Below are 26,874 nucleotides of genomic sequence, written 5' to 3'. Positions count from 1 at the left end.
GCACGCGGCGCTCCGGTTCCAAAGATGCTGTGCCGAGAAGGACCTTCGTGACGTCACGGTCATTTGACCCGGGCGTCATCACGGTCATGTGACCGCGACGTCACCGCAGGTCCTGTTCGTACAGCAACTCTGACCGGACGGCCGCGGGCAGCGCTGAGAGGTGAGTATAACATGATTTTTTATTTTAATTCTTTTTTTTACCCCAAATATGGTTCCCAGGGCCTGGAGGAGAGTCTCCTCTCCTCCACCCCGGGTACCACCCGCACATTAACCGCTTACTTCCCGCAACGTGGGCACAGCCCCATGCGGGAAGTAAGCGGTTCAATGCATTCCTATGGGTGCAGAATCGCAGCGATTCTGCACAAAGAAGTGACATGCTGAGGGTTTTAAACCGCTGCGTTTCTGCACGGTTTTTCCCGCAGCATGTGCACAGCGGTTTGCGGTTTCCATACGGTTTACATGTAAATGGAAACGCTATGGAAACTGCTGCGGACCCGCAGCATCAAAATCGCCGCGGTTCCGCGGTAAAAACCGCAAAGTGTGAACATGGCCTAACTATATAGTAAAATAAACATTTGGGCTATTTGAGATTTATTTGATCTTGTTGCTGGTCACAAAACTATGACCTCAAACCACGTCAAAGGACAGCTGAATCATCAATTGACCAAGATCCCCTTGGTAAACCATCTAAGAGGAGATCAGGAAGACATAACAGCTATAAACTCCCTGTCAGCAAACACCAACTATTAATCCACTGAATAGGTCATCAATATCTAAAAATAATCAACAACCCCTTTAAACCCTTGCATCAGCAGCCAAATTTTATTTTTGCGCTTTTGTCCAAGAGCCATAACGTTTTTTTTATTTTTCCAACAACATAGTCATAGAAGGTCTTGATTTTTACACATTATCCTAAATAATGTACCAAAAAATTCCAAGTGGGATGAAAAAGGTGGAATAAATGTTTTGGGGTTTTGTCATTTATGGTATACCTACTGTGGTAAAAATTACTTTGAATCGTGATTCTCCAGGTCAATACAATTATAGCGATACCAAACTGATTTTTTTTTCATTACGTAAGAAAAAAAAAAAGTAAATCAGAAAAACCACAATATCACGTGAACCCAGGAGAGACGGTGCCAACACTGTTGGAACAGCGCCGACACCAGAGGAACGCTTTTTCAAAAAGGGGCGTGGGCTATTTTACTGGGGGAAACATAGGGATTCAGAAAGGGTTGTCCAAATAGTGGATAATCCCTTTAAAACAAGAAACATTTGGTGACAGATTATCTTTAAATTCCATTGTGATCAATTGAACAAGTGCATCCAGATTTTCCTACAGATTACAGACAATTGCTGGGGTCACTTTGCAGTTCTCTATCGGGTCCTACTGGTGTTACATGACGGCAGACCATATGACTATAAGCAACAAGTCTAGCGTATAGATGTGCACCAAAATCTCCATGAAAATATACATGTTTCACATTACACTACAATGAATGAAAGCCATAGGTAAAATCCATGGCATTCCTACAACGGGCAAGGCAAGCTGTGGATAAAAAATCCCCTGCTGTTTTCTCCATGCTTTGATCAAACGGGGCATGTTAGAACCTTATTCACCAACATGGTAGAGTACGCCAGTACAGTTTCAGCAGACAAGTATTTGCACTATGTATGAAATGTGCGAACTGAACCCTAAAAATGAAAACGCAATCAACAACAGCAAGCAGTGCTATGTCTGTGGCTACAATACACAGAGGTTTTAGATGTATTTCCCATCACACCTTTGGCCGGATTTCTGTGCGCAGGATCCACTCACAGTTTGATTTGTTTTTGAAAAAGGGCAAAATGTAGTTTTTAACGTACTTTATTAGAAACCATATTAAAAGGGCAGAAAAAAAATAGACCATTTGCCTCTGCATACACTGACATTTTGGAAATCTTGGGTGCATTTTCCTGTGACTAGACTGATTCAGTAGCCTGCATTTTGAGCGGAGATATCCAGCCCCCGTGTTGCGCCCACCATATGGGTTCTGCCAACTTCTTACCTAGAATATCTTGCCACTCCTCTTCTGGGCTTTTGCCACCAGCATTATCGTCTGTCTGTTCTTTGGACTCCTTTTGGGTTTTGGCCGATGCCTTGTTCCCCACAGTTTCCAGAAGTGGAAGATCACTGAAGTCATCCTCTTCCCCATTGCTGTATATCATCTCAAACTCCTCTGAACTGTCCGGCAGGGAAGTCCTGTCTCTTGGTTTGGAGTCATTCTCCGACAGCTGCGCACTGTCGGAGCCATCTTCAAGCACTGGAGAGTCATCCACACTGGACACAAGTTCAACTGGGGACGCCATCCTCTGGATCAAGACAGGAAAACACAATCAGCTAAAAGAAACCCACAAAAAGTTATAGATGGCATACAATAATGCTAATGCCATTACATTAAAGAAAAATGCGCTTTACTAACTCCTTCACCCCCAAGCCTGTCTTCACCTTCCTGACCAGGCCATTTTTTACAATTCTGACCACTGTCACTTTATGAGGTAATAACTCTGCAACGCTTCAATGGATCCCAATGATTCTGAGAATGTTAATTTGTAACTTATTGCATTTCATAACAGTGGTAAAAATTCTTTGATACGACTTACATTTATTCGTGAAAAAATTTGAAATTTGGCGAAAATGTTAAAAATGTTGCAATTTTCAAACTTTTCAATTTTTATGCCCTTAATGACCGCCGATACCCCTTTTAACGGCGGCAGTTAAGGGGCCTTATTCCTCAGCGCCGCTTTTTAACGGCATTGAGAATTAAGTGTATAAATCCCCCGAGCATTTGAAAATCACCGGGGTCTCGGCTATGGAGCAACTTGAACCCGCAGGTGCTTCACAGAAGTTTACAACGTTTTCCCGACAAAAATCATTTTTAGCTCCAAATTTTGCATTTTCATAAGGGTTACAGGAGAAATTGCACCATACACTTTGCTGTGCAATTTCTCCTGAGTACACAGATACCAGATATGTGGGGAAAACTACTGTTTGGGCGCATGGCAGGGCTTGGTAGGAGCACCTTTTGACTTTTTGAATGCAAAATTAGCTGGAATAATTAGCTGATGCCATGTTGCATTTTAAGAGCCCCTGATGCGACTAAACAGTGTGTATTTTCACAAAACAGGAGAAAATGGACCCCAAAGTTTGTTGTGCAATTTCTCCTGAGTGCACAGATACCCCATATGTGGTCGAAAACTACTTTTGAGGCACAGTGCAAAGCTCAGAAGGGAAGGAGCGCCATATTACAGGGCAGATTTCACTCACTGGTTTGAGGGTGCCATAGTACATTGTCAGGACCCCTGAGGTGTCAGAACAGCAGAACCCCCCCTATAAGTAACCACCTTATTTTACAAACTAAACCTATCAATTAATTAATCTAGGGGTGCAGTGATTACATTGACACAACAGGGGTGTCACAATTTTATACCACTGGGCACTGAAGAAAAAATTATTTACATTTTTACCACCAAGATTGTGTGTTAGCCCCAAGTTTTACATTTTCACACTGGGAAATAGGTAAAAATGGCAACAAAATTCGTCCCACAATTTCTGCTGAATGTAGAAAGGCTCAAATAGAAATGGGCACAAATGCAGACATTTGTATAGAGGGGCAAGAACAATTGCTGACAGATTGCAGTCGGATAACGGTAATACGGTAAATAGTAGCATAACGATGTGACCCACAGACCCGACATGTTTCGTGTGGGCTTCCTCCTTTGGACAGATTGAGTATGGGTAAGCACTTGTACATATGAATATGCTTTGTGCAGTTTTAGCATTATACAGTCAGTACTTTTATTTAGGATTATCAGTTCTGGTCTACATTATAGTGCTGCACTAGCATATGTTTCTGTTATGCTACTATTTATTACCTTTATCTGACTGAAAGAATTTTTGCTATTTAATAAAGTGATCCATTTTTTTTACCCAGTCATTAAAATGATATGTGACCCCATTTTTCTGTAGGAATCATGTACAGTACATAAAAGTAGCCAAGTCACTGCTGACAACTGCTCAGGTCCAAACCTCCTTGGGCATCAACATTAGTACAAATAAGCATTGGGAGCTTAAGGGCATGGGTTCCATCACCAAGCACAATGCCAAGTGTTGGATGGAGAGGTGTAAAGCACACAGCCATTGGACTCTGGAGGACATGTGTTCTGTGGAGTGATGAACCACACGTCTCTATCTGCCAGTCTGATGGACCAGTCTGGGTTTGGTGAATACCGGGAGAACTTTAACTGCCTGTATTGTGCCAAATGTTAAGTTTGGTGGAGGAGGGATAATGATATGGCATAGTTTTCCAATGGTTGTCAAGGCCCTTTATTGCAGTGAAGGTAAATCTTGACATGACAGTATACCAAGACAATAACAACTTTTTGACAGTTGTTTGGGGAAGGCACTTTTCTATTTCAGCATGACTTTGCCCAAGTGCACAATGTAAGGTTCATAAAGGAATGGTTGAGGGCGTATGATGCGGACGAACCTGAATGCTGGAACAGAACTTTAATTTCAACCCTATCAAACACCCTTTGGAAAGAACTAGAATGATAGGCCCTCTAATCCAACATTAGCGTCTGTGTAATGTGGGAACAACTCCATATTATTGCATATGGGTTTAGAATGAGATGTTGTGCAGGACAGCAGAGAGATCATGCACAATACCACCACATGTGAAGAATGGCACCAGAGAGATCACGCAGAATCCCACCGCCTGACGTCACTATTACATCTGAGGGATCACGTGGTACGTTCTCCTCACTTAAAACTATGTGACGTTTCACACCTCCTGGGGTCACGTAAGGTCAGCTTGGCAGTTTTATACAGACACCCCCTTGTCCACAAGGGCCCGGGGAGACACAGGGAGTGAGAGAATGTGGCCCACACAGTTGCTGACATGGCACCATTCACTAGCACCAGTGAAACAGAGTCTGGTCAGCCTGGTAAGACTGCCACCAGTCCTCCTTAGATATAAGCCCGATCCGTTAACGGGATTATATTGGGCCAGAAATCAGCCCTGATAGCATGGAAAGTGAAACGGAACATGGGTGTGTTTAACTTTTGCAGACGACAATGATGTCTGCATAGCCTTTGCTGGTTATTAATTATAGGGGACCCTACGTCATTTTTTAGGGGGGTCCCCCATTTTAATAGCCAGTAAAGGCTAAGTATACAGCTGTGAGCTGATATTAATAGCCTGGGAATCCCCATGGGTATTACTCCCTTCCCAGAATATAAACATCTGCCCCCAGCTGTCAGCTTTCCCTCTGCTGGTTAAGAATTATGCAGGAGCCCACGCCATTTGTTTCAGAAAAATAATCTTTTAATAATTAAATACATGTACAGTTAACAACACACACTGCACTAATTGTATTCGTCACAGACATCTGTATATCTGTGGGGCAGCACGGTGGCTCAGTAGTTAGCATTGCAGCGCTGGGGTTCTGGGTTCAAATTCCACCAAGGACAACATCTGCAAGGAGTTGTATGTTCTCCCCGTGTTTGCGTGGGTTTCCTCCCACATACCAAAGACATACTGGTAGGGATTCTAGATTGTGAGCCCCAATGGGGACAGAGCCAATAATGTTAGTAAAGCGCCGTGGAATTAATGGCGCTATATAACTGAGTAAAAATAAATAAAACCCACCTATTATATGTGTATTTACTGTATGTAATCCAGGTCTTCTATCCTGTAGGTTCCTGCTGTGATTTTACACTACGTGGCTGCTGATTTGCATATATATATATATATATATATATATATATATATATATATATATATATATATATATATATATATATATATATATATGGTATATATATATATACACACACACATACATACATACACGCACACTCACATCACTGACATTTATATATCTACCTATCTTATGTGTATATATCTATTCTACGCTGTGATTTTACTGTACACGGTACATAGATTGCCGGATTTTCCAAGGAGATTAGTGTGTAAAAATCGGACAGCACTCGCATGGTCCGAGTGCTGTGCAATTTTTTTTTTCTCGCGACCCATTGACTTCTGTTTCGCGATGTGATCCGATTTCCAATTTCAATCGCAGCATGCTGCGAATTTTTTCCAGTCCAATCGTGATGTGATGAGATCCGGGCTGGAAAACAAAAACGCCGATGAACAGACAATGATAGAATAACATTGGTCCGAATGCAATCTGATTTTTAATCATATTGCATTTGTGCAATTTCATCGCAATTGGGACTGAGCCCATAGGGGCACTACCAACACGGCTTCAGTCACCCCTTAGTACATAGCGTGTGGCAGCTGTAATCACACCCCGGAGTTGACTTTCAGTCAATGAAGATGTGTAGTTTCAGCTACTGCTCATTATGTACGGAGCAGAGGCTGAAGCAGCACAGACCCACCCCTATGAATCGATGCCAGAGGCTGTCGGGAGGAATAAATTTCATTTCCTCACAGCACCCAGGCTTTCAGTGCAGCGGCCACATGGCTTCAGAACGCTACTAATCCGCAGATTTTTGTTTACATGACTGGTTCCCTTTACATGGAATCTGTCAGTAGGATGACTGCTCGTAAGCGGTCTATATGGGCATGCAGGTCATAGGAAGCTGAATACAATAATACCTTTACATCTGCAACCCGATATCTTATTTCAGAGAAATCCACATTTTTCTTATATGTAAATGAGCTGTTCAGGACTATGGACCGGACACGGATCTGCATGAGAATCTGCCTCCAGAGATTATTATATACTAGATGGTGGCCCGATTCTAAAGCATCGGGTATTCTAGAATATGTATGTAGTTTATTTATGAAGATTTAAGAATAATGCAATGAATACACAGGATATATACATTATCAGTGAAGCGGTGTTTAAATCCCACACCAATACCACTGATTGGCCGCCGGGCGCGACCAATCAGCGCAGCAGGGTTTAAATCTCGAGCCAATATCGCTGATTGTTTGTGGCCGGCTGGGTGCGACCAATCAGCGAAGCGTGGTTCAAATCCTGCCCTAATTCACGGCCGGACTGCGCCTGTCGCTGATTGGTCGTGCACGGCTGGCTGCGACCAATCAGCAAAGGGTGGTTCAAATCCTGTGCCAATTCGCGGCCCGACTGCGCCAATATCGCTGATTGGACGCAGCTGGACTGCGCCTGTCGCTGATTGGTCTCACCAGCTGCCCGTGACCAATCAGCGACGTGGGATTTCCGTTACAAACAGATTATATAGTAGATACCCCATGCGTTAGAATCGGGCCACCATCTAGTATTCATATAAACATTGGTGCTCACATTTATGTTTAACCCATTGGACAAACTGACATTGTTTTTCTCCTGTTTTTATTTTAAGAGTCAAAACTTTATTAGTCATCTATCGCTGTATGACAGCTTGTTTTCTACAGGATGACTTATAGTTTTCAAAGACACCATTTATTTTACCATATGTTAAACTTAAAAATGGGGAACATTTTTATTCTCTCCCTTACACACTGTCCTCCATGTTGTTCTCTCCCTCACAGACTGTCCTCCATGTTATTCTCTCCCTCACACACTGTCCTCCATGTTATTCTCTCCCTCACAGACTGTCCTCCATGTTATTCTCTCCTTCACAGACTGTCCTCCATGTTATTCTATCCTTCACAGACTGTCCTCCATGCTATTCTCTCCCTCACAGTCTGTCCTCCATGTTATTCTGTCCCTCACAGACTGTCCTCCATGCTGTTCTCTCCCTCACAGACTGTCCTCCATGTTATTCTCGCCCTCACAGACTGTCCTCCATGTTATTCTTGCCCTCACACACTGTCCTTCATATTATTCTCTCCCTCACAGACTGTCCTCCATGTTATTCTTTCCCTCACACACTGTCCTCCATGTTAATCTCTCCTTCACAGACTGTCCTCCATGTTAATCTCTCCCTCACAGACTGTCCTCCATGTTATTCTCTCCCTCACACACTGTCCTCCATGTTATTCTCTCCCTCACAGACTGTCCTTCATGTTATTCTCGTTCTAGTATATGTATGTAGTTTATTTATGAACGCTGATTGGTCGCGCCTGGCCGGCCTCGACCAATCAGCGACGCAGGATTTCGGTTACAGACAAACAGACCCTTAAACAATTATATATATATAGATGGAAGGGGGATTTATCAGTGTGAGACATGTAATGACCGACAGTCTGCTCTCCTGATCTCACTGCACAGCTGTGTATAACACTGGTGTACAGTGATTTTGGTGCCAACCATGTCTGAACGGTTTTATATTAAGCTTATGGTGCTGATTAAGAATATGACTTGGGTTTTGACAGATTCACTCTATTTTCTGAGATATTCTAAGACTGTAAAGAGTCATACGACCAAAAGATACTGCATTTGTCATCATACACAAGTCGCTTTGCGTGAATGCATTATTTTCATGGATGAATTATCTCAAAACTAGAACCAATTCAGCAAAAGTAATAGAATTTTTGAATTTGGCACTCAAATTTTTTTTAAAAAAAACAATTGTCACGACTCTTTTGGGTGTCCTGGGACCAGGGGCTCCTTCCCTATTCCTAAGGCTAGGGGACTGCTAGCTAGACCCGCTTCCCAGAATACTTCCGATGGTGAAGACGCCCAGGCCACGTACCTCGCCTTAGCTCCTGAATCCGCCCTCAGTTGGTACTCTTTCCCCCACCCAGGTAAGAGGGGAGTAGTAGTGTACGGTAAAAAACCAACCACACTAAGGGTATGTGCACACGTTCAGGAATTTTCACTTTCAGGCTATGTGCACACGTTCAGGAATTCTTGCAGAAAATTCCTGAGGAAAACCTGAAATTTTCTGCAAGAAATCTGCTAGAAAACCGCATGCGGTTTTTTTGCGCGTTTTTACCGCGTTTTTGACGCGTTTTTGATGCGTTTTTTTCCGGACATTTCCCAATGCATTTTAAGTGGGAAATCCGCAAAAAAACCGCAAAATTAATGAACATGCTGCGTTTTTTACCGCGATGCGTTTTTTACCGCGGAAAAAAACGCATCATGTGTACAAAAAGTGCAGAATTCATTAAAAATGATAGGATGCATAATATAAGCAGATTATTTGCGGTTTTATAGCGTTTTTATAGGGAAAAAACGCGAAAAAAACGCGAATAATCTGCAACGTGTGAACACAGCCTGATTTGCGTTTTTCGAGATAAAAACGCATACATATGCATCCTATCATTTAGAATGCATTCCGCAATTTTTGTGCACATGATGAGTTTTTTTTCCGCGAAAAAAACTCATCGCAGTAAAAAAAAAGCAGCATGTTCATTAATTTTGTGGATTTTTCGCATTTTTCCCGCTATTTAATGCATTGGGGAAAAAAACGCGCAAAAACGCAAAAAAAACGCATGCGGATTTCTGGCAGAAATGTCCGGTTTTTGTCAGGAAATTTCTGCAAGAAATCCTGACGTGTGCACATAGCCTAACAAGGTAATATGAACAGGGATAATGAAAAAAAGCAATCGTACAAAAATATTCGAACAGAGGAATGCACCGGGGAGTGGAGGATGAGGTTAAACCAAAGGTGGAGAAGAAGGTGAATTATCACACACTCAAAGATAAATCCACCAAATGCCTTTTCCAATAACAACCACCAGCCATGCAGCATAAGCTAGGTCTGACAATGAGTGCTAGCCAGGAGTCAGATTATATAGGAGATGAGAGTGGCTAACAGTGAACAGCTGAGCCTTAATGCAGGAAAGCTTCCAGGAGCTCTCAACTCAGCAGATTAACCCCTGCACTGCTAACAGAAATCTGCTCTGTTTAATATGAAGGTGAAGTGCTTCTAATAAGTGCAAGACTAGGAGAAATCAGACGATGTGGTCTTCTGGCTCCTCTGTCGCAGTAAACCCGTGACAACAATTTTTTGTAGACTTGTGTTATAGCTATCAGTACAGTAGAGCTGAATTTTGACACATTACAAACACGTCTACAGCCAGTGACAGGTCATCTAATCTGTCTTTTGAACTATCATCACAGTATCTTTGCGAGCATAAGAGGCAAGTGTTGGAAAACTACCAGAAGGCAGGCCACGCTGTATACAACTGTATTGCAGAGTTATCAGCTAAAGCTCCAAAACCGTCCACATAGTAAATGGCTTCAGTTGTGGCAGCAGTAGGTATATGGTACCATTATTGGAGATGCTCAGTATCTTGTACAGTTTATAAGCTACATGTGGTTTTATTCTCTATTCCCAAGTAAATCCTGCTGGGGAAACATGAAACACAAAGGAAGCCCAAGAAAAAACATCCAAACTTTGCTTTCCTCTAAATAAACAATGCATGCACTACCAGAAATACCATGCCCATTTGCCAAACCTGAACACGCATACGCATAGTCGGTTGATAGGCATCTTATCTACATAGCGTTAGGTCACATGCCTGAGGAGTAGAATTAGAGATGGTCCACTGTCCAGGCCCCTGAAAGAATACCTAAAGCTTTATTCACACGTGAAAATTTGATGTTTGCGTGGCGTCAGCTTTTTTCAATGGTCCCATTATATAGTATGGAGCTATAGCGGATGACCACTGACAGTAAAAACAGACACAAGAACAGGAGTGGACTAAAAAACTAGCCATTTTTGTATACACAAATTGGGCACAGATATGTGAACAAGGCCAAAGGGTGAGATAAATGGCAAGAAGTAGCAGTAATCCAAAGCACTTTGTGTTTTTGTAGCAATCCATAGCAGTCAGGAAGTTGATCTTTCCCGTATGGAGGGCTAAACAAAAGTGAAACTTAGGCTCTATTCACACAAGCGTGCAGATTTCTTCAATTTCCATCTCAGGTTCATGCAGCACTGTTCTATTCATAAAAAACAGACAGATACCCTACGGGCTGATTAAGAATCAGTTGGGAAAGAGGGATCATAAGGGATTTGTCAGGTGTCATGGTGCTTAAACAAATGCTGTGACACCGGTGTAAATAGGGCCTGGCGGCTGTACAGGTAGTTATAGCTTGCTAAATGGCCATCTTCTAAAGAGATCCCCTGACATGTGCCCTGTTCTAGCAAATGGGCAATGAACAGGTGAGGGAGGGTCACACCTGAGACCGTATTAATGGACCAGAATGGGCTACACTCTGCATTAAATAGGCTGAATGCCTCCTAAAAAGAAGCAGTTCTTAATGCAGGGTAGGGTGTCCCTAAAGTCTGGACACACAGGAATTCTCATTAACAATAATTTGAATTATTTTAATTAACTATAATAGAATTTTGCAAAGTGCATCACCCTTTGCATGGCAAATATTGAAGATATTTAATATTCCAATTGAATAAAGTGTTGTTAATACATTTTGTTTCTTGAAAATATGTATTTTTGGCTATGTGAGCAGACTTTAGGGACACTCTGTAGACAACCACTTTAGAGAAATAAAGTAGATTTGTGTATTTAAAGGGAACCTGTCACCCCCAAAATCGATGGTGAGGTAAGCTCACCGTCATCAGGGGCTTATCTACAGCATTCTGTAATGCTGTAGATAGATAAGCCCCCGATGTATCCTGAAAGAGGAGAAAAAGATGTTAGATTATACTCACCCAGGGGTGGTCCCGCTCCGATGGGCGTCTCAGGTCCGGTACAGCACCTCCCATCTTCATTCTATGACGTCCTCTTCTAGTCTTCACGCCGCGGCTCCGGCGCAGGCGTACTTTGTCTGCCCTGTTGAGGGCAGAGCAAAGAACTGCAGTGCGCAGGCACCGGAAAGGTCAGAGAGGCCCGGCGCCTGCGCACTGCAGTACTTTGCTCTGCCCTCAATAGGGAAGATAAAATACGCCTGCGCTGGAGCCGCGGCGTGAAGACCAGAAGAGGACGTCATGGAATGAAGATAGGAGGCGCCGAAGCGGACCTGAGACACCCATCGGACAGGACCGCAGCGGGACCGCCCCTGGGTGAGTATAATCTAACCTCTTTTTCTCCTCTTTTAGGTAACATCGGGGGCTTATCTACAGCATTACAGAATGCTGTAGATAAGCCCCTGATGCCGGTGAGCTTACCTCACCATCGATTTTGGGGGTGACAGGTTCCCTTTAATCATTCACAAAACAATCACCACGGGAGCTGTCAGATTACAGGGTGGGTTGTGGGGTCACTGATCAGAACCCTCTGCTGGTTAGAAGAAGGCACAGTATTGTGGACTGGGCACAGATATAGCATGTGATGCCCCATGCCAGAAGTGGAGTCTGCAAAACCAATAAAATAACATTGATATGTGGCAAATAAAACATTGAGATGAAGCAAAGATGCTAAAACACTGACCTGAGCACATGCTACCAAGAAAAACATGCACGTTGGGTAGACAGGTGACTATCATGGGTCTGGCTATTAGCACATTTGCTTGATTCCTTTTAATGTCTTATCTGCCAATATCCATGTTACGTCACTATGTCTACCGGTTTATTCCCTGCTCAGTACCCTGATGGACAGAGTATGTCAGGAAAATGCATTGGAACAAATGTGTATATAGGGTTGGCAAAAAAGGACGAGTCACGCGTTTAATGGGGTTATTGGTCTGTCTTATCTACGGCGACTATTAGGCCACAATCACACTATTAGTATTTGGTCAGTATTTTACATCTATATATATATCTATATATGAGGCATCGTGATTACTCTAATCCCGCCCCCTGCACAGTAGCTCCGCCCCCCACCCCATTACCACACACAATCCCGCCCCCCACCCCATCACCACACACAATCCCACCACTCCACCACACATAATCCCGCCCCCACCACATTACCACACACAATCCCACCCCCCACCACATTACCACACAATCCCACCCCCCCACATTACCACACATAATCCCGCCCCACCACATTACCACACATAATCCCGCCCCCCACCACATTACCACATATAATCCCCCACATTACCACACAATCCCGCTCCCCCACCACATTACCACACACAATCCCGCCCCCCACCACATTACCACATAATCCCGCCCCCCACCACATTACCACACATAATCCCACCCCCACCACATTACCACACATAATCCGGCCCCCCCTACATTACCACACGAGGCTCCGTCCCCACACATTACCACACGAGGCTCCGTCCCCACACATTACCACACGAGGCTCCGTCCCCACACATTACCACACGAGGCTCCGTCCCCACACATTACCACACGAGGCTCCGTCCCCACACATTACCACACGAGGCTCCGTCCCCACACATTACCACACGAGGCTCCGTCCCCACACATTACCACACGAGGCTCCGTCCCCACACATTACCACACGAGGCTCCGTCCCCACACATTACCACACGAGGCTCCGTCCCCACACATTACCACACGAGGCTCCGTCCCCACACATTACCACACGAGGCTCCGTCCCCACACATTACCACACGAGGCTCCGTCCCCACACATTACCACACGAGGCTCCGTCCCCACACATTACCACACGAGACTCTGTCCCCACACATTACCACACTGTGAATAAAATGTATTAGTATTATTCTGATTTTTAATTATTATTATTGTTATTAACTTCATTTTAAGTTAATTTACCACCTGCGTAAGCGCTATTGAATGTTGTCATTATTTACTTTAGTTTAATCACTAGCAGCGTTAATTAGATAGCAATGAGCATGCCGAGCGTTAGCTGGCTGGAAACAGCTAGTCAGTATTTATATGCCAAAACCAGGAGTGGAAGAGTCAGAGGAAAAGTATAATAGAAACATATGCACCACTTGTGTATTTATCACCCACTCCTGGTTTTGGTTTACACATACTCATGTAAAATACTGACCAAATACTGAATGTGTGACCATGGCCTTATAAGCAGCCCAACTAATATACAAACTATTCCCCATATATCTTTATTGATATCCACCTGCCAAATTTATAGACTAGGTTCACACGATCATAATTTCGGTCTACATACGGTGTTATGAAAAAAAATTGACTGCACAATATTATTCAATAGGCCTATTCAGATTACATGTTTTTGGGATTCTTTTATGGACCAAATCTCAGAAAGGAAACAAAACAAAAAAAGAAAAAATATTGCAATATGCACTAGTCTCCATATTTCTCACGTATGCCTGTCTATAGGTATGACACTCCACTACAAAACAAACATAGTAAAGTTGTGTAGCATCTGATTGTTACAGATACATTGCCATTATTAATGGGGTTGTCTTCAGATAGAATGCACACTGCAAGGCAGGGCTGTGGAGTCGGTATAAAATGGACTGACTCCGACTCCTAAAATATATAATAAGTAGGGTGCAGTAGTACAATGCAGGATGGGCTGTAAATGTTTTCATAATAATTTGGGAAAGTTCTGAAATGTCCTATAAATGTCTGTTCTGTTCCTGATCCAAGGGTCTCAGCTGTTAGTTGGGATGAATTTGTGCTGCACTTTATGTACATGCTCACTAGTGAGGCAGTGCTGGGGAGTCGGAGTCAGGGAAATTGAGGAGTTGGAGGTTTGGCTTACGAACCCCACAGAACTGGTCACTACTGAGCATGTGCAGAAAGTGCAGCACAGATTCATCTCAATTAAAAGCCTAGACGGCATTGTTGGTGGGCCGCAAGTATGCGATTTACAAGCCACATTCCAGCAACACTGGAGAGCCTTTACAACAAGCGGTGTGCTCACTAAGGATTCAGAAGTCTGCATTCATATAGTGACTACAGACTTATCAGAACACCAGACAACCACTTTAAAGGGAACCTGTCATCCCCCAAATCGAGGGTGAGCTAAGCCCACCAGCATCAGGGGCTTATCTACAGCATTCTGGAATGCTGTAGATAAGCCCCCGATGTATCCTGAAAGATGAGAAAAAGAGGTTAGATTATACTCACCCAGGGGCGGTCCCGCTGCCGTCCGGTACGATGGGCGTCGCAGTCCGGGGCCTCCTAGCTTCATACGATGACGTCCTCTTCTGGTCTTCACGCTGCGGCTCCGGTGCAGGCGTACTTTGTCTGCCTTGTTGAGGGCAGAGCAAAGTACTGCAGTGCGCAGGCGCTGGACCTCTCTGACCCTCAACAGGGCAGACAAAGTGCACCAGAGCCGCAGCATGAAGACAAGAAGAGGACATCATCGTAAGAAGATGGGAGGCCCCGGACCACGACGCCCATCGGACCGCAGCGGGAACGCCCGCATGAGTATAATCTAACCTATTTTTCTTATCTTTCAGGTTACATGGGGGGGCTTATCTACAGCATTACAGAATGCTGTAGATAAGCCCCTGATGCCGGTGGGCTTAGCTCACCTTAGATTTTTGGGGTGACAGGTTCCCTTTAACATAGGACACTGCATTTGGTCTTGGAAATTTTAATAACTGCTGATGTATAAAAACTGATGGCATAAAGATGACAACACAAACAAAAAAATTGTCCGTTTCATTTGGATGAAAAATTGATGATTTTTTTAAACATCCACACCAAATTAATAAAAAGTCTCTCTATGGAAATGCGAGAGATCGGTCAAGCGACTGTGGAAAGTAGCGCGCAGGGGCTGGGCTCATCTCCGCCTATGCTCCTTAGACAGGACTTCTATGTTCCAGAGTTTCTGACAAAAATATACCTGGCTTCAATCCTGCAACCAGGCAGATTCATGCTGCACGTTTGGGGAACATGAGCCAGATTACCTTACTTGCAGAAATCAGTTTGTACCACGGTAGAAAGCCAGGGAGTGGCGCTGTCTTTGCCACCAAGCCGAGTCAAGGTGAAAAACTTCGGGTTGCTTAAGTAGAAATTTATTTGCACCCAAATATATTATTTATTTCCAATGCGAGGATAGAACAAAGAAAAAAGTTTTTTTCATTTTTTAAGAAGGCTTCATGATGATTAGATATATTCTATTTCTTTCTCTTTTTTTTTTAAAGACAATAGGATGTTAGCCTAATATATCATTTTTTAAAGGGAACCTGTCACCTCGTTTTTTCGGTATGAGATAAAAATACTGTTAAATAGGGCCTGAGCTGTGCATTACAATAGTGTAGTTTGTGGACCCCGATTCCCCACCTACGCTGCCGAAATACGTTACCAAAGTAGTCGTTTTCGCCTGTCAATCAGGCTGGTCAGGTCAAAAGGGCGTGGTGTCTTCCCCCAGATCTTGCGTAGTTTTCCGTTGGTGGCGTAGTGGTGTGCGCATGTCCAAGGTCCCGAATCCTGCACAGGGGTGTGAAAATAGCAGCGATGTCCGTTATTCCATTGGTGATCGGTGGGCGCGGCCATCTTGCTTTAGCCGCGCGTGCGCAGAAGCGGCGCTCTGCTGGCCGCGGCTTCAGGAAAATGGCCGCGGGCATCCGCGCGTGCGCAGATGGCTATCGCGGCGGCCATTTTCGTGAAGCCGAGATGCGAACTCTGCTTCACGAAAATGGCCGCCGCGATAGCCATCTGCGCACGCGCGGATGCCCGCGGCCATTTTCCTGAAGCCGCGGCCAGCAGAGCGCCGCTTCTGCGCACGCGCGGCTAAAGCAAGATGGCCGCGCCCACCGATCACCAATGGAATAACGGACATCGCTGCTATTTTCACACCCCTGTGCAGTGGATTCGGGACCTTGGACATGCGCACACCACTACGCCACCAACGGAAAACTACGCAAGATCTGGGGGAAGACACCACGCCCTTTTGACCTGACCAGCCTGATTGACAGGCGAAAACGACTACTTTGGTAACGTATTTCGGCAGCATAGGTGGGGAATCGGGGTCCACAAACTACACTATTGTAATGCACAGCTCAGGCCCTATTTAACAGTATTTTTATCTCATACCGAAAAAACGGGGTGACAGGTTCCCTTTAAGATATAGTTTGTTATTTTATAGCAACATTTTAAGTTTAAGAAATAAGGGATAAGTGTGTGATTAAGCACTCCTCCTTTTTTGGTTTCCGTTCCTTCATTCCCTCACCTCTATGTAAGAGCCAAGTTCATTTTTACCATACACCTGAAGAAGGCTGAAAGCAGCGAAAACGCGCCGTGTATATAGGGTTTTACTGTTTTATTATAGTGCAAAGAAATTTCTACTCAAGTAACCTGAAGTTTTTCACCTTGACTCGACGGCAGAGACCGCCCCATGCCCTCGCTTTCTACCTTGGTACAAACTAAACTAGAAAGAAATCCAGCTTAGAAGATTTAATGGCGGTGCACGGGGCGGACGGTGCATGGGGCGGACACTTCACGCCCAGCTCCCGGGCTGTCTCCAGGCTTGTCTGAGCGAGCTGCCTCCCCGCACACGATAATTGGGCAGACACCGCCTGGGACGGTCTTAGAGGGGCAGTAGTCCACCTCTCGCATCATCATCAGGAGGCTAGACACTGGCAGACCCCTCGGTGAGGACCACCCTGGCCACAGACTGCCCAATCCCTCAGGCAGGTCACTGAGGTAAGAGGCTAGGGTAGCCCCCCGGAGCTGGAGGGGCAGGGTCCGCTCCCCGCACTTGGGGGCTGGATTTCACCAGAACTTCCATACTAAGTGCTAATCTGGAGCCAGGGGTGCTCTCCTGATGACCGGCCCCCTGCACCTCCCCTCATGGAGTCTGTGTACCCAGCACTGACTACCAAGAACCCTGACCCCTGGGAGTAAGCTGCCATAGGGGCTGAGCACACGGCGGTTCTCTCCTCCTCCGCAGGGAACACTCGTGTATGTGTGGGGCCCCTGCAAGACGCAGCCATAGTCCGCTGCTCACCTCCTGCCGCCGCCGCGTCCCTGCCCCGGGTACCTGCACACGGCACCTGTGGCTCCGCGCCGCTAACACCTGCACTGGGCAGCCCTTCCGGTAGCAGCATGTAAGCAGCGCTGTGATTGGCCACGCGGCCTGGCTCCCTGATTGGCCAGGCAGATCACGGCCCTGTGCTGCATATGCGGACACGTGCGGTGAGCCGCTCACTGTGCTGCTCCAGTCACTGGGGTGAGGGGCAACTCTCGGGTCCGGTGCCCACAGGGGGCGGGCGGAAGTCGGCTTCTTGCTTACCACTTCTTACTGCAAAATGTTCTTTTATCATTTAATCTACAGAAATGGTCGGTAATGGCTACATTGTAGTGAGGAGCCGTAAGCCGTGGTCAGCAGCCATGAGAGACGCATAGGAAGCACACAAATGGGCACCGGAGGGTGGTATCAAAAGGGTTACCCCCCCCTTACCCCCGAGGGTGGTTTGCACGTTAATGACGGCCCAGAGGCGTAGCTAGGGTTTTGGGGGTGGGCGAAGCTTCTGAGTGGGCCGCTAACCAGGTAACCTTGGTTACAGCTGGGTGATGCCCCCTAATAGTGGAGGAGAACCTCAGCAGATGACCGCGCTGTTACTGAAGATAATCTCTATATAACGCCCAACATGGATATTACCGCCATATGGCCAGTGGTAGATACCAGCCCTACAGAACATGTAAGAGATCACAGCACAGTTACAGATAATCTCTTACCGCTGACGTCCTTTATGATGGAATCATTCATTTTTCCCGTCTTTTCCATCTGGCCCAGACCGAGATGACAACGTCTCCACCCAGGACTCATCTGCAGAGAATACAACAAAGACACGTTTCACTTCACATTCCAGCCCCATCACCATCTATTCCCAACCTGCACAAACTCCTCATCCTGCTGATACCCCAATACTGAGCCGCTGAGCGTATGTGTCCCTATTACTGCCCCTGATACCCCAATACTGAGCCGCTGCTGCCGTATGTGTCCTTATTACTGCCCCTGATACCCCAATACTGAGCCGCTGCTGCCGTATGTGTCCCTATTACTGCCCCTGATACCCCAATACTGAGCCGCTGCTGCCGTATGTGTCCCTATTACTGCACCTGATACCCCAATACTGAGCCGCTGCTGCCGTATGTGTCCCTATTACTGCCCCTGATACCCCAATACTGAGCCGCTGCTGCCGTATGTGTCCCTATTACTGCACCTGATACCCCAATACTGAGCCGCTGCTGCCGTATGTGTCCCTATTACTGCACCTGATACCCCAATACTGAGCCGCTGCTGCCGTATGTGTCCCTATTACTGCACCTGATACCCCAATACTGAGCCGCTGCTGCCGTATGTGTCCCTATTACTGCCCCTGATACCCCGATACTGAGCCGCTGCTGCCGTATGTGTCCCTATTACTGCCCCTGATACGCCAATACTGAGCCGCTGCTGCCGTATATGTCCCTATTACTACACCTCATACCCCAATACTGAGCCCCTGCTGCCGTATGTGTCCCTATTACTACACCTCATACCCCAATACTGAGCCCCTGCTGCCGTATGTGTCCCTATTACTACACCTCATACCCCAATACTGAGCCACTGCTGCCGTATGCGTCCCTATTACTGCACCTGATACCCCAATACTGAGCCGCTGCTGCCGTATGTGTCCCTATTACTGCACCTAATACCTCAATACTGAGCCGCTGCTGCCGTATGTGTCCCTATGACTGCCCCGATACCCCAATACTGAGCCGCTGCTGCCGTATATGTCCCTATTACTACACCTCATACCCCAATACTGAGCCCCTGCTGCCGTATGTGTCCCTATTACTACACCTCATACCCCAATACTGAGCCCCTGCTGCCGTATGTGTCCCTATTACTACACCTCATACCCCAATACTGAGCCACTGCTGCCGTATGTGTCCCTATTACTGCACCTGATACCCCAATACTGAGCCGCTGCTGCCGTATGTGTCCCTATTACTGCACCTAATACCTCAATACTGAGCCGCTGCTGCCGTATGTGTCCCTATGACTGCCCCGATACCCCAATACTGAGTCGCTGCTGCCGTATGTGTCCCTATTACTGCACCTAATACCTCAATACTGAGCCGCTGCTGCCGTATGTGTCCCTATGACTGCCCCGATACCCCAATACTGAGCCGCTGCTGCCGTATGTGTCCCTATTACTGCACCTAATACCTCAATACTGAGCCGCTGCTGCCGTATGTGTCCCTATGACTGCCCCGATACCCCAATACTGAGCCGCTGCTGCCGTATGTGTCCCTATTACTGCACCTGATACCCCAATACTGAGCCGCTGCTGCCGTATGTGTCCCTATTACTGCCCTTGATACCCCAATACTGAGCCTCTGCTGCCGTATGTGTCCCTATTACTGCCCCTGATACTCCAATACTGAGCCGCTGCTGCCGTATGTGTCCCTATTACTGCACCTGATACCCCGACACTGAGCCGCTGCTGCCATATGTGTCACTATTACTGCCCCTGATACTCCAATACTGAGCCACTGCTGCCGTATGTGTCCCTATTACTCCACCTGATACCCCAATACTGAGCCGCTGCTGCCGTATGTGACCCTATTACTGCACCTGATACCCCGACACTGAGCCGCTGCTGCCGTATGTGTCCCTATTACTGCCCCTGATACCCCAATACTGAGCCGCTGCTGCCGTATGTGTCCCTATAAGGCTGCCGTCACACTAGCAGTATTTGGTCAGTATTTTACATCAGTATTTGTAAGCCAAAACAAGGAGTGGAACAATCAGAGGAAAAGTATAATAGAAACATGCACCACTTCTGCATTTATCACCCACTCCTGGTTTTGGCTTACAAATACTGATGTAAAATACTGACCAAATGCTGCTAGTGTGACGGCAGCCTTACTGCACCTGATACCCCAATACTGAGCCGCTGCTGCCATACGTGTCCCTATTACTGCCCGATACCCCAATACTGAGCCACTGCTGCCATATGTGTCCCTATTACTGCCCCTGATACCCCAATACTGAGCCGCTGCTGCCATATGTGTCCCTATTACTGCCCCTGATACCCCAATACTGAGCCGCTGCTGCCATATGTGTCCCTATTACTGCCCCTGATACCCCAATACTGAGCCGCTGCTGCCGTATGTGTCCCTATTACTGCACCTGATACCCCAATACTGAGCCGCTGCTGCCATATGTGACCCTATTACTGCCCCTGATACCCCAATACTGAGCCGCTGCTGCCATGTGTCCCTATTACTGCATCTGATACCCCAATACTGAGCCGCTGCTGCAGTATGTGTCCCTATTACTGCACCTGATACCCCAATACTGGGCCGCTGCTGCCATATGTGACCCTATTACTGCCCCTGATACCCCAATACTGAGCCGCTGCTGCCGTATGTGTCCCTATTACTGCACCTGATACCCCAATACTGAGCCGCTGCTGCCATATGTGACCCTATTACTGCCCCTGATACCCCAATACTGAGCCGCTGCTGCCGTATGTGTCCCTATTACTACACCTGATACTCCAATACTGAGCCGCTGCTGCCGTATGTGTCCCTATTACTGCACCTGATACCCCAATACTGAGCCGCTGCTGCCGTATGTGTCCCTATTACTGCACCTGATACCCCAATACTGAGCTGCTGCTGCTGTATGTGAACCTATTACTGTCCCTGATACCCCAATACTGAGCCGCTGCTGCCGTATGTGTCCCTATTACTGCACCTGCTGTGTGTTTCTGTGTGCCCTCTAAATTCTAAAGCACCCCTCTATAATATAGCAATGCCAGGTGCAAGTGCCCTAGAAAACAGTGCCCACATTTTGCCCCTAGAAAGTAATATTGCCATGTGTGCCCCTTTGATAGTCACAGTAACCTGAGTTCCCCTATAAGTGCCCACTTTACATTTAATAATGTCCTGAGTCTCCCCCTGTACAGCTTCCCTATACACAGTATGATGCTCTCTTAGGCTGCCGTCACTCTAGCAGTATTTGGTCAGTATTTTACATCAGTATTTGTAAGCCAAAACCAGGAGTAGAGCAAATAGAGGAAAAGTATAATAGAAACATATGCACCACTTCTGTATTTATCACACACTCCTGGTTTTGGCTTACATATACTGATGTAAAATACTGACCAAATACTGCTAAAGTGACGGCAGCCTTATACACAGTATACTGACCACTTAGTAGCCTCCAAACTGTTTGATAGCTCCAACACTGTAATCCCCACACTGTATGCTGCCCCTCTAGATGGCCTCCATATAGTATAATGCACCAGATAGTCCTCAATATACTATAATGTACTAGATAGTCCTCAATATAGTATAATGCACTCCCCATAGGCAGACTCTATAGCACAAGGTAGCACCCCGCAGGCAAACCTTGTAGTATAAAGTAGCACCCCTATTGGCAGACCCTGCAGTATAAGACAGCACACCTATAGGCAGACCCTGTAGTATAAGGTAGCACCCCCATAGGCAGACCCTTTACTATAAGGCAGCACCCCCATAGGCAGACCCTGTACTATAAGGCAGCACCCCCATAGGCAGACCCTGCAGTATTAGGCAGACCCCCCTATAGGCAGACCCTGTAGTATAAGACAGCACCCCCCATAGACAGACCCTGTAGTATAAGGCTGACCCCCCCACAGGCAGACCCCCCATAGGCAGACCCTGTAGTATTAGGCAGCCCCCCCATAGGCAGACCCTGTAGTATTAGGCAGACCCCCCATAGGCAGACCCTATAAGGCAGACCCCCCCCATAGGCAGACCCTGTAGTATTAGGCAGACCCCCCCATAGGCAGACCCTGTAGTATTAGGCAGACCCCCCCATAGGCAGACCCTGTAGTATTAGGCAGACCCCCCCATAGGCAGACCCTGTAGTATTAGGCAGACTCCCCATAGGCAGACCCTGTAGTATTAGGCAGACCCCCATAGGCAGACCCTGTAGTATAAGACAGCACCCCCCATAGGCAGACCCTGTAGTATAAGACAGCACCCCCATAGGCATATTCTGTAGTATAAAGCAGCACTCCTTAAAAAAATAAATACCTCTTCCTAGTTCCTGCGCTGCTCTGAGCTCCTGCTCGTCTCCTGACAGCGGGCGCCGGGCAGTGACTCATCGCGCCCGCTGTCAGCGTCACCGACGTCAGATGCTGACGGGGATGATGGGGTAAGGAGCGCATTGCAGCGCTCCTTCCCTCATCATTGCGGTCAGCTGTATCGGCTAAATGCCGGTACAGCTGACCCTGCGATGACAGGCGGGGGGCCCACTGCTGGCACCGGGCCCCCCCGCCTGCTCAGGGGCCCCATAGCGGCAGAGCAGGGAGACCGATTCTCCCTGCTCTGCCGCAGAAGGTAACTGTATCGGCACGCTGCGTGCTTCGATACAGTTACTGTAGCGTAGCCCCGGGTGGGCCCCCCTCTGAGCAGACTACGCTACAGACTGGGCCAACTTTTACAATTCTGACCACTGTCCCTTTATGAGGTTATAATTAGAGATGAACGAACGTTGTCAGCTCCCCCCTTATTTGGCAAGCTACCGAATAAGCAGCAGAGGGAACCCGGATACCTGGAGCACTCCCGATAATCAGATGTCCGGAGCCGCAGCTGCAGGTGTCGCAGCTGTGTGACAGTCACAACACACAGGCTCTCCATACATGTGACTGTCACACAGCAGAGACACATGCAGCTGCGGCTCCGGACACCTGATTATCGAAACGCACCAGGTATCCGGGTTCCCTCTGCACCTTCTTCGGTAAGCGCTGTAGCTTGCTCAATAAGGAGGGAGCCGAACAAATTCACTCAACTCTAGCTATTGTTGCATAGTTTGGTCGCAGAAGAAACTTGTGAGAGTAGATTATATGGGGTAATGCAATATTTATCTACACAGAGTATGAGGTACATGCATCAGCTTCTTAATACAGCATAACAGGAAGTCTAAACAACCTTTTATCAGAGAGAAAGTGACACCAAAGTATAAGTATATGCATTACATTTAACTAAGCATATAACAGTAACAACGTCGCCATCTACTGTCAGAAAAGTGTAAACTCCTCCTGCACACAAATAAGTCTGTATGTGTTGCATATCTCCCAACAGTTATAACTCTGTGATGTAGAACGCTTCAACGTATCCCACTGATTCTGATACTGTTTTCTCATGACATATTGCACTTCATGATGGTGGTAAAATTTATTCTATATAACTTGCGAATATTTGTGTAAAAACGGAAATTTGTTGAAAATTTTGCAATTTGTAAACTTTGAATCTTTAACCCCATAAAGGGACTCTGTCACCTGAATTTGGAGGGAACAATTTTCAGTCATATGGGCGGGGTTTTCGGGTGTTTGATTCACCCTTTCCTTACCCACTGGCTGCATGCTGGCTGCAATATTGGATTGAAGTTCATTCTCTGTCCTCCATAGTACACGCCTGCGTAAGGCAAGATTGCCTTGTGCAGGCATGTACTACGGAGGACAGAGAATGAAGTTCAATCCAATATAGCAGCCAGTGGGTAAGGAAAGGGTGAATCAAACACCCGAAAACCCCGCCCATATGACTGAAAATTGTTCCCTCCAAATTCAGGTGACAGAGTCCCTTTAAGGACAAGGGGTATTTTTGTTTTTGCTTTTCCGTTTTTTTCTCTCTTTCTCACAGCCATAACTTTTTCATTTTTCCGTCAATATGGCCATGTGAGGGCTTATTTTTTTTGGGACGAGTTGTTCGTTTGAATAGCACCATTTAGTTTACCATGTCATGTACTGGAAAGCGGGAAAAAATTCCAAACGCGCTGAAATTGCAAAAAAAGTGCTATTTCCCAATTATTTTTTGAAATTCTTTTGCCATGTTCACCAAATGCTAAAACTGGCCTTCCATTATGATTCTCCAAGTCATTACAAGTTCATAGATACCAAACATGTATAGGTTTTTATGTTAAGTGGTGAAAAAAAAAAAGTTGCCATTTTCTGAGAGCTGTGGCGTCTCAATTTTTAGTGATTTCGGGTCAGGTGAGGGCTTATTTTTTGCGCGCCGAGCTGACTTTTTATTGATACCATTTTGGTGTAGATACGTTCTTTTGATCGCCCGTTATTGTAATTTTGCTGCAACCAAAAAACCGTAATTCAGGCATTTCATTTTTTTTCTCGCTATGCTGTTTACAGATTGGATTAATTCTTTTTATATATTGATAGATCGGGCGATTCTGAACAGCGATACCAAATATGTGTATATTTGAATTTTTTTATTGTTTTATTTTGAAGGGGGTGATTTGAACTTTTATAATTTTTTTTTACTTATATTTTTAAAAACTTTTATTATCGAAAACATGCTTCGATAGCCTCCATAGGAGACTAGAAGCTGCCATAGCCCTATCGGCTCTGCTACATACAGGCAATGTAGTTTTTAGAAGGTGCCACTTTTGGGTATCTTCTATCATATACTGTAGATCCCTCAAAGTGACTTCAAATGTGATGTGGTCCCTAAAAAAAATTGTTTTGTAAATTTTGCTGCAAAAATGAAAAATCGCTGGTCAACTTTTAACCTTATAACTTCCTAACAAACAAAAAATTTTGGTTCCATTTGGTTCCATTTTGTGCTGATGTAAAGTAGACATGTGGGGAAATGTTATTTATTAATTATTTTGTTACATACTGTATCTCAGAATCAGCAGGATCCATTGAAGCATTCCAGAGTTATTACCTCACAAAGGCACAAGTGGTCAGAATTGTAAAAATTGGCCTGGTCATTAAAGGGAACCTACCACCCCGTTTTTTAAAGATTAGATAAAAATAGTGTGAAATAGGGGCAGAGCTGGGCTTTACATTACTGCCTCTTTGGTGCCTTTACACCCCCGTTAGGCTGCCGAAATACCTTAGTGAAGTGGCCGTTTTGTCCTGTCACTCAAGCTGGTCAGGTCGGATGGGCGTGGTCACAGCGCTGTTTGTCCCCCAGGATCCTGCTCATCATTACGTTGGTGGCGTAGTGGTGTGCGCATGTCCAGCAGATGAATCCACTGCCCAGGAGATGAATAACGGCGCGGTCTTCGCTATTCAGCCGTTTACCGGTGGGCGCGGCCATCTTTCCTGTGGCCGCGCCTGCGCAGATGGAGCGCTCTGCTGCCCGGGGCTTCAGGAAAATGGCCGCGGGATTCCGCGCGTGCGCAGATGGAGATCGCGGTGGCCATTTTCCTGAAGCCCCGGGCAGCAGAGCGCTCCATCTGCGCAGGCGCGGCCACAGGAAAGATGGCCGCGCCCACCGGTAAACGGCTGAATAGCGAAGACCGCGCTGTTATTCATCTCCTGGGCAGTGGATTCATCTGCTGGACATGCGCACACCACTACGCCACCAACGTAATGATGAGCAGGATCCTGGGGGACAAACAGCGCTGTGACCACGCCCATCCGACCTGACCAGCTTGAGTGACAGGACAAAACGGCCACTTCACTAAGGTATTTCGGCAGCCTAACGGGGGTGTAAAGGCACCAAAGAGGCACTAATGTAAAGCCCAGCTCTGCCCCTATTTCACACTATTTTTATCTAATCTTTAAAAAACGGGGTGGTAGGTTCCCTTTAACGTGCAAACCATCTTCGGGGGTAAAGGTGTTAAAGGCATAAAAATGTATAGTTTGAAAATGTGATGTTTTTTCTATATTTTGTAAAATTTCCAATATTTTCATAAACACATAATATAGACTGAAATTTACCACATACAGTATAGAGCAAAAGTTTGGACACACCTTCTCAGTTAAAGATTTTTCTGTATTTTCATGACTATGAAAATTGTACATTCACACTGAAGGCATCAAAACTATGAAATAACACATGTGGAATTATATACTTAACAAAAAAGTGTGAAACAGCTGAAATTATGTCTTATGTTCTAAGTTCTTTAAAGTAGCCACCTTTTGCTTTAACCCCTTCATGACCCAGCCTATTTTGGCCTTAATGACCTTGCCGTTTTTTGCAATTCTGACCAGTGTCCCTTTATGAGGTAATAACTCAGGAACGCTTCAACGGATCCTAGCGATTCTGAGATTGTTTTTTCGTGACATATTGGGCTTCATGTTAGTGGTAAATTTAGGTCGATAATTTCTGAGTTTATTTGTGAAAAAAATGGAAATTTGGCGAAAATTTTGAAAATTTTG

The 26,874-nt window shown here is 45.9% G+C and overlaps 1 protein-coding gene across 4 annotated transcripts in view; it reads right to left on the bottom strand.

Moving 5' to 3' along the window:
- FKBP8 (FKBP prolyl isomerase 8) overlaps positions 1–18,133 on the bottom strand; it is a 65,883-nt gene extending 47,750 nt beyond the window's left edge. The window contains exons 1-2 of one of the 4 annotated variants that reach the window (XM_077271929.1): positions 17,994–18,133; positions 2,049–2,352 (exon numbers count right to left, since the gene is read on the bottom strand). In XM_077271929.1, coding sequence (XP_077128044.1) covers positions 2,049–2,349 — 301 coding nt within the window. In that variant the 5' untranslated portion in view covers positions 2,350–2,352; positions 17,994–18,133. Of the gene's footprint in view, positions 1–2,048; positions 2,355–17,708; positions 17,913–17,993 lie in introns of those variants that run through there. The other 3 variants (XM_077271930.1, XM_077271928.1, XM_077271927.1) reach the window with 3 other exon arrangements.
- Between the last annotated feature and the right edge of the window lie 8,741 nt (positions 18,134–26,874).

This window comes from Ranitomeya variabilis, chromosome 1 (assembly GCF_051348905.1).
Source record: "Ranitomeya variabilis isolate aRanVar5 chromosome 1, aRanVar5.hap1, whole genome shotgun sequence".
In the NCBI taxonomy this organism is placed as follows: Eukaryota; Metazoa; Chordata; class Amphibia; order Anura; family Dendrobatidae; genus Ranitomeya; species Ranitomeya variabilis.
Note: the sequence above shows the minus strand (reverse complement) of the source record. Positions and strands in the feature narration are given on the sequence as shown.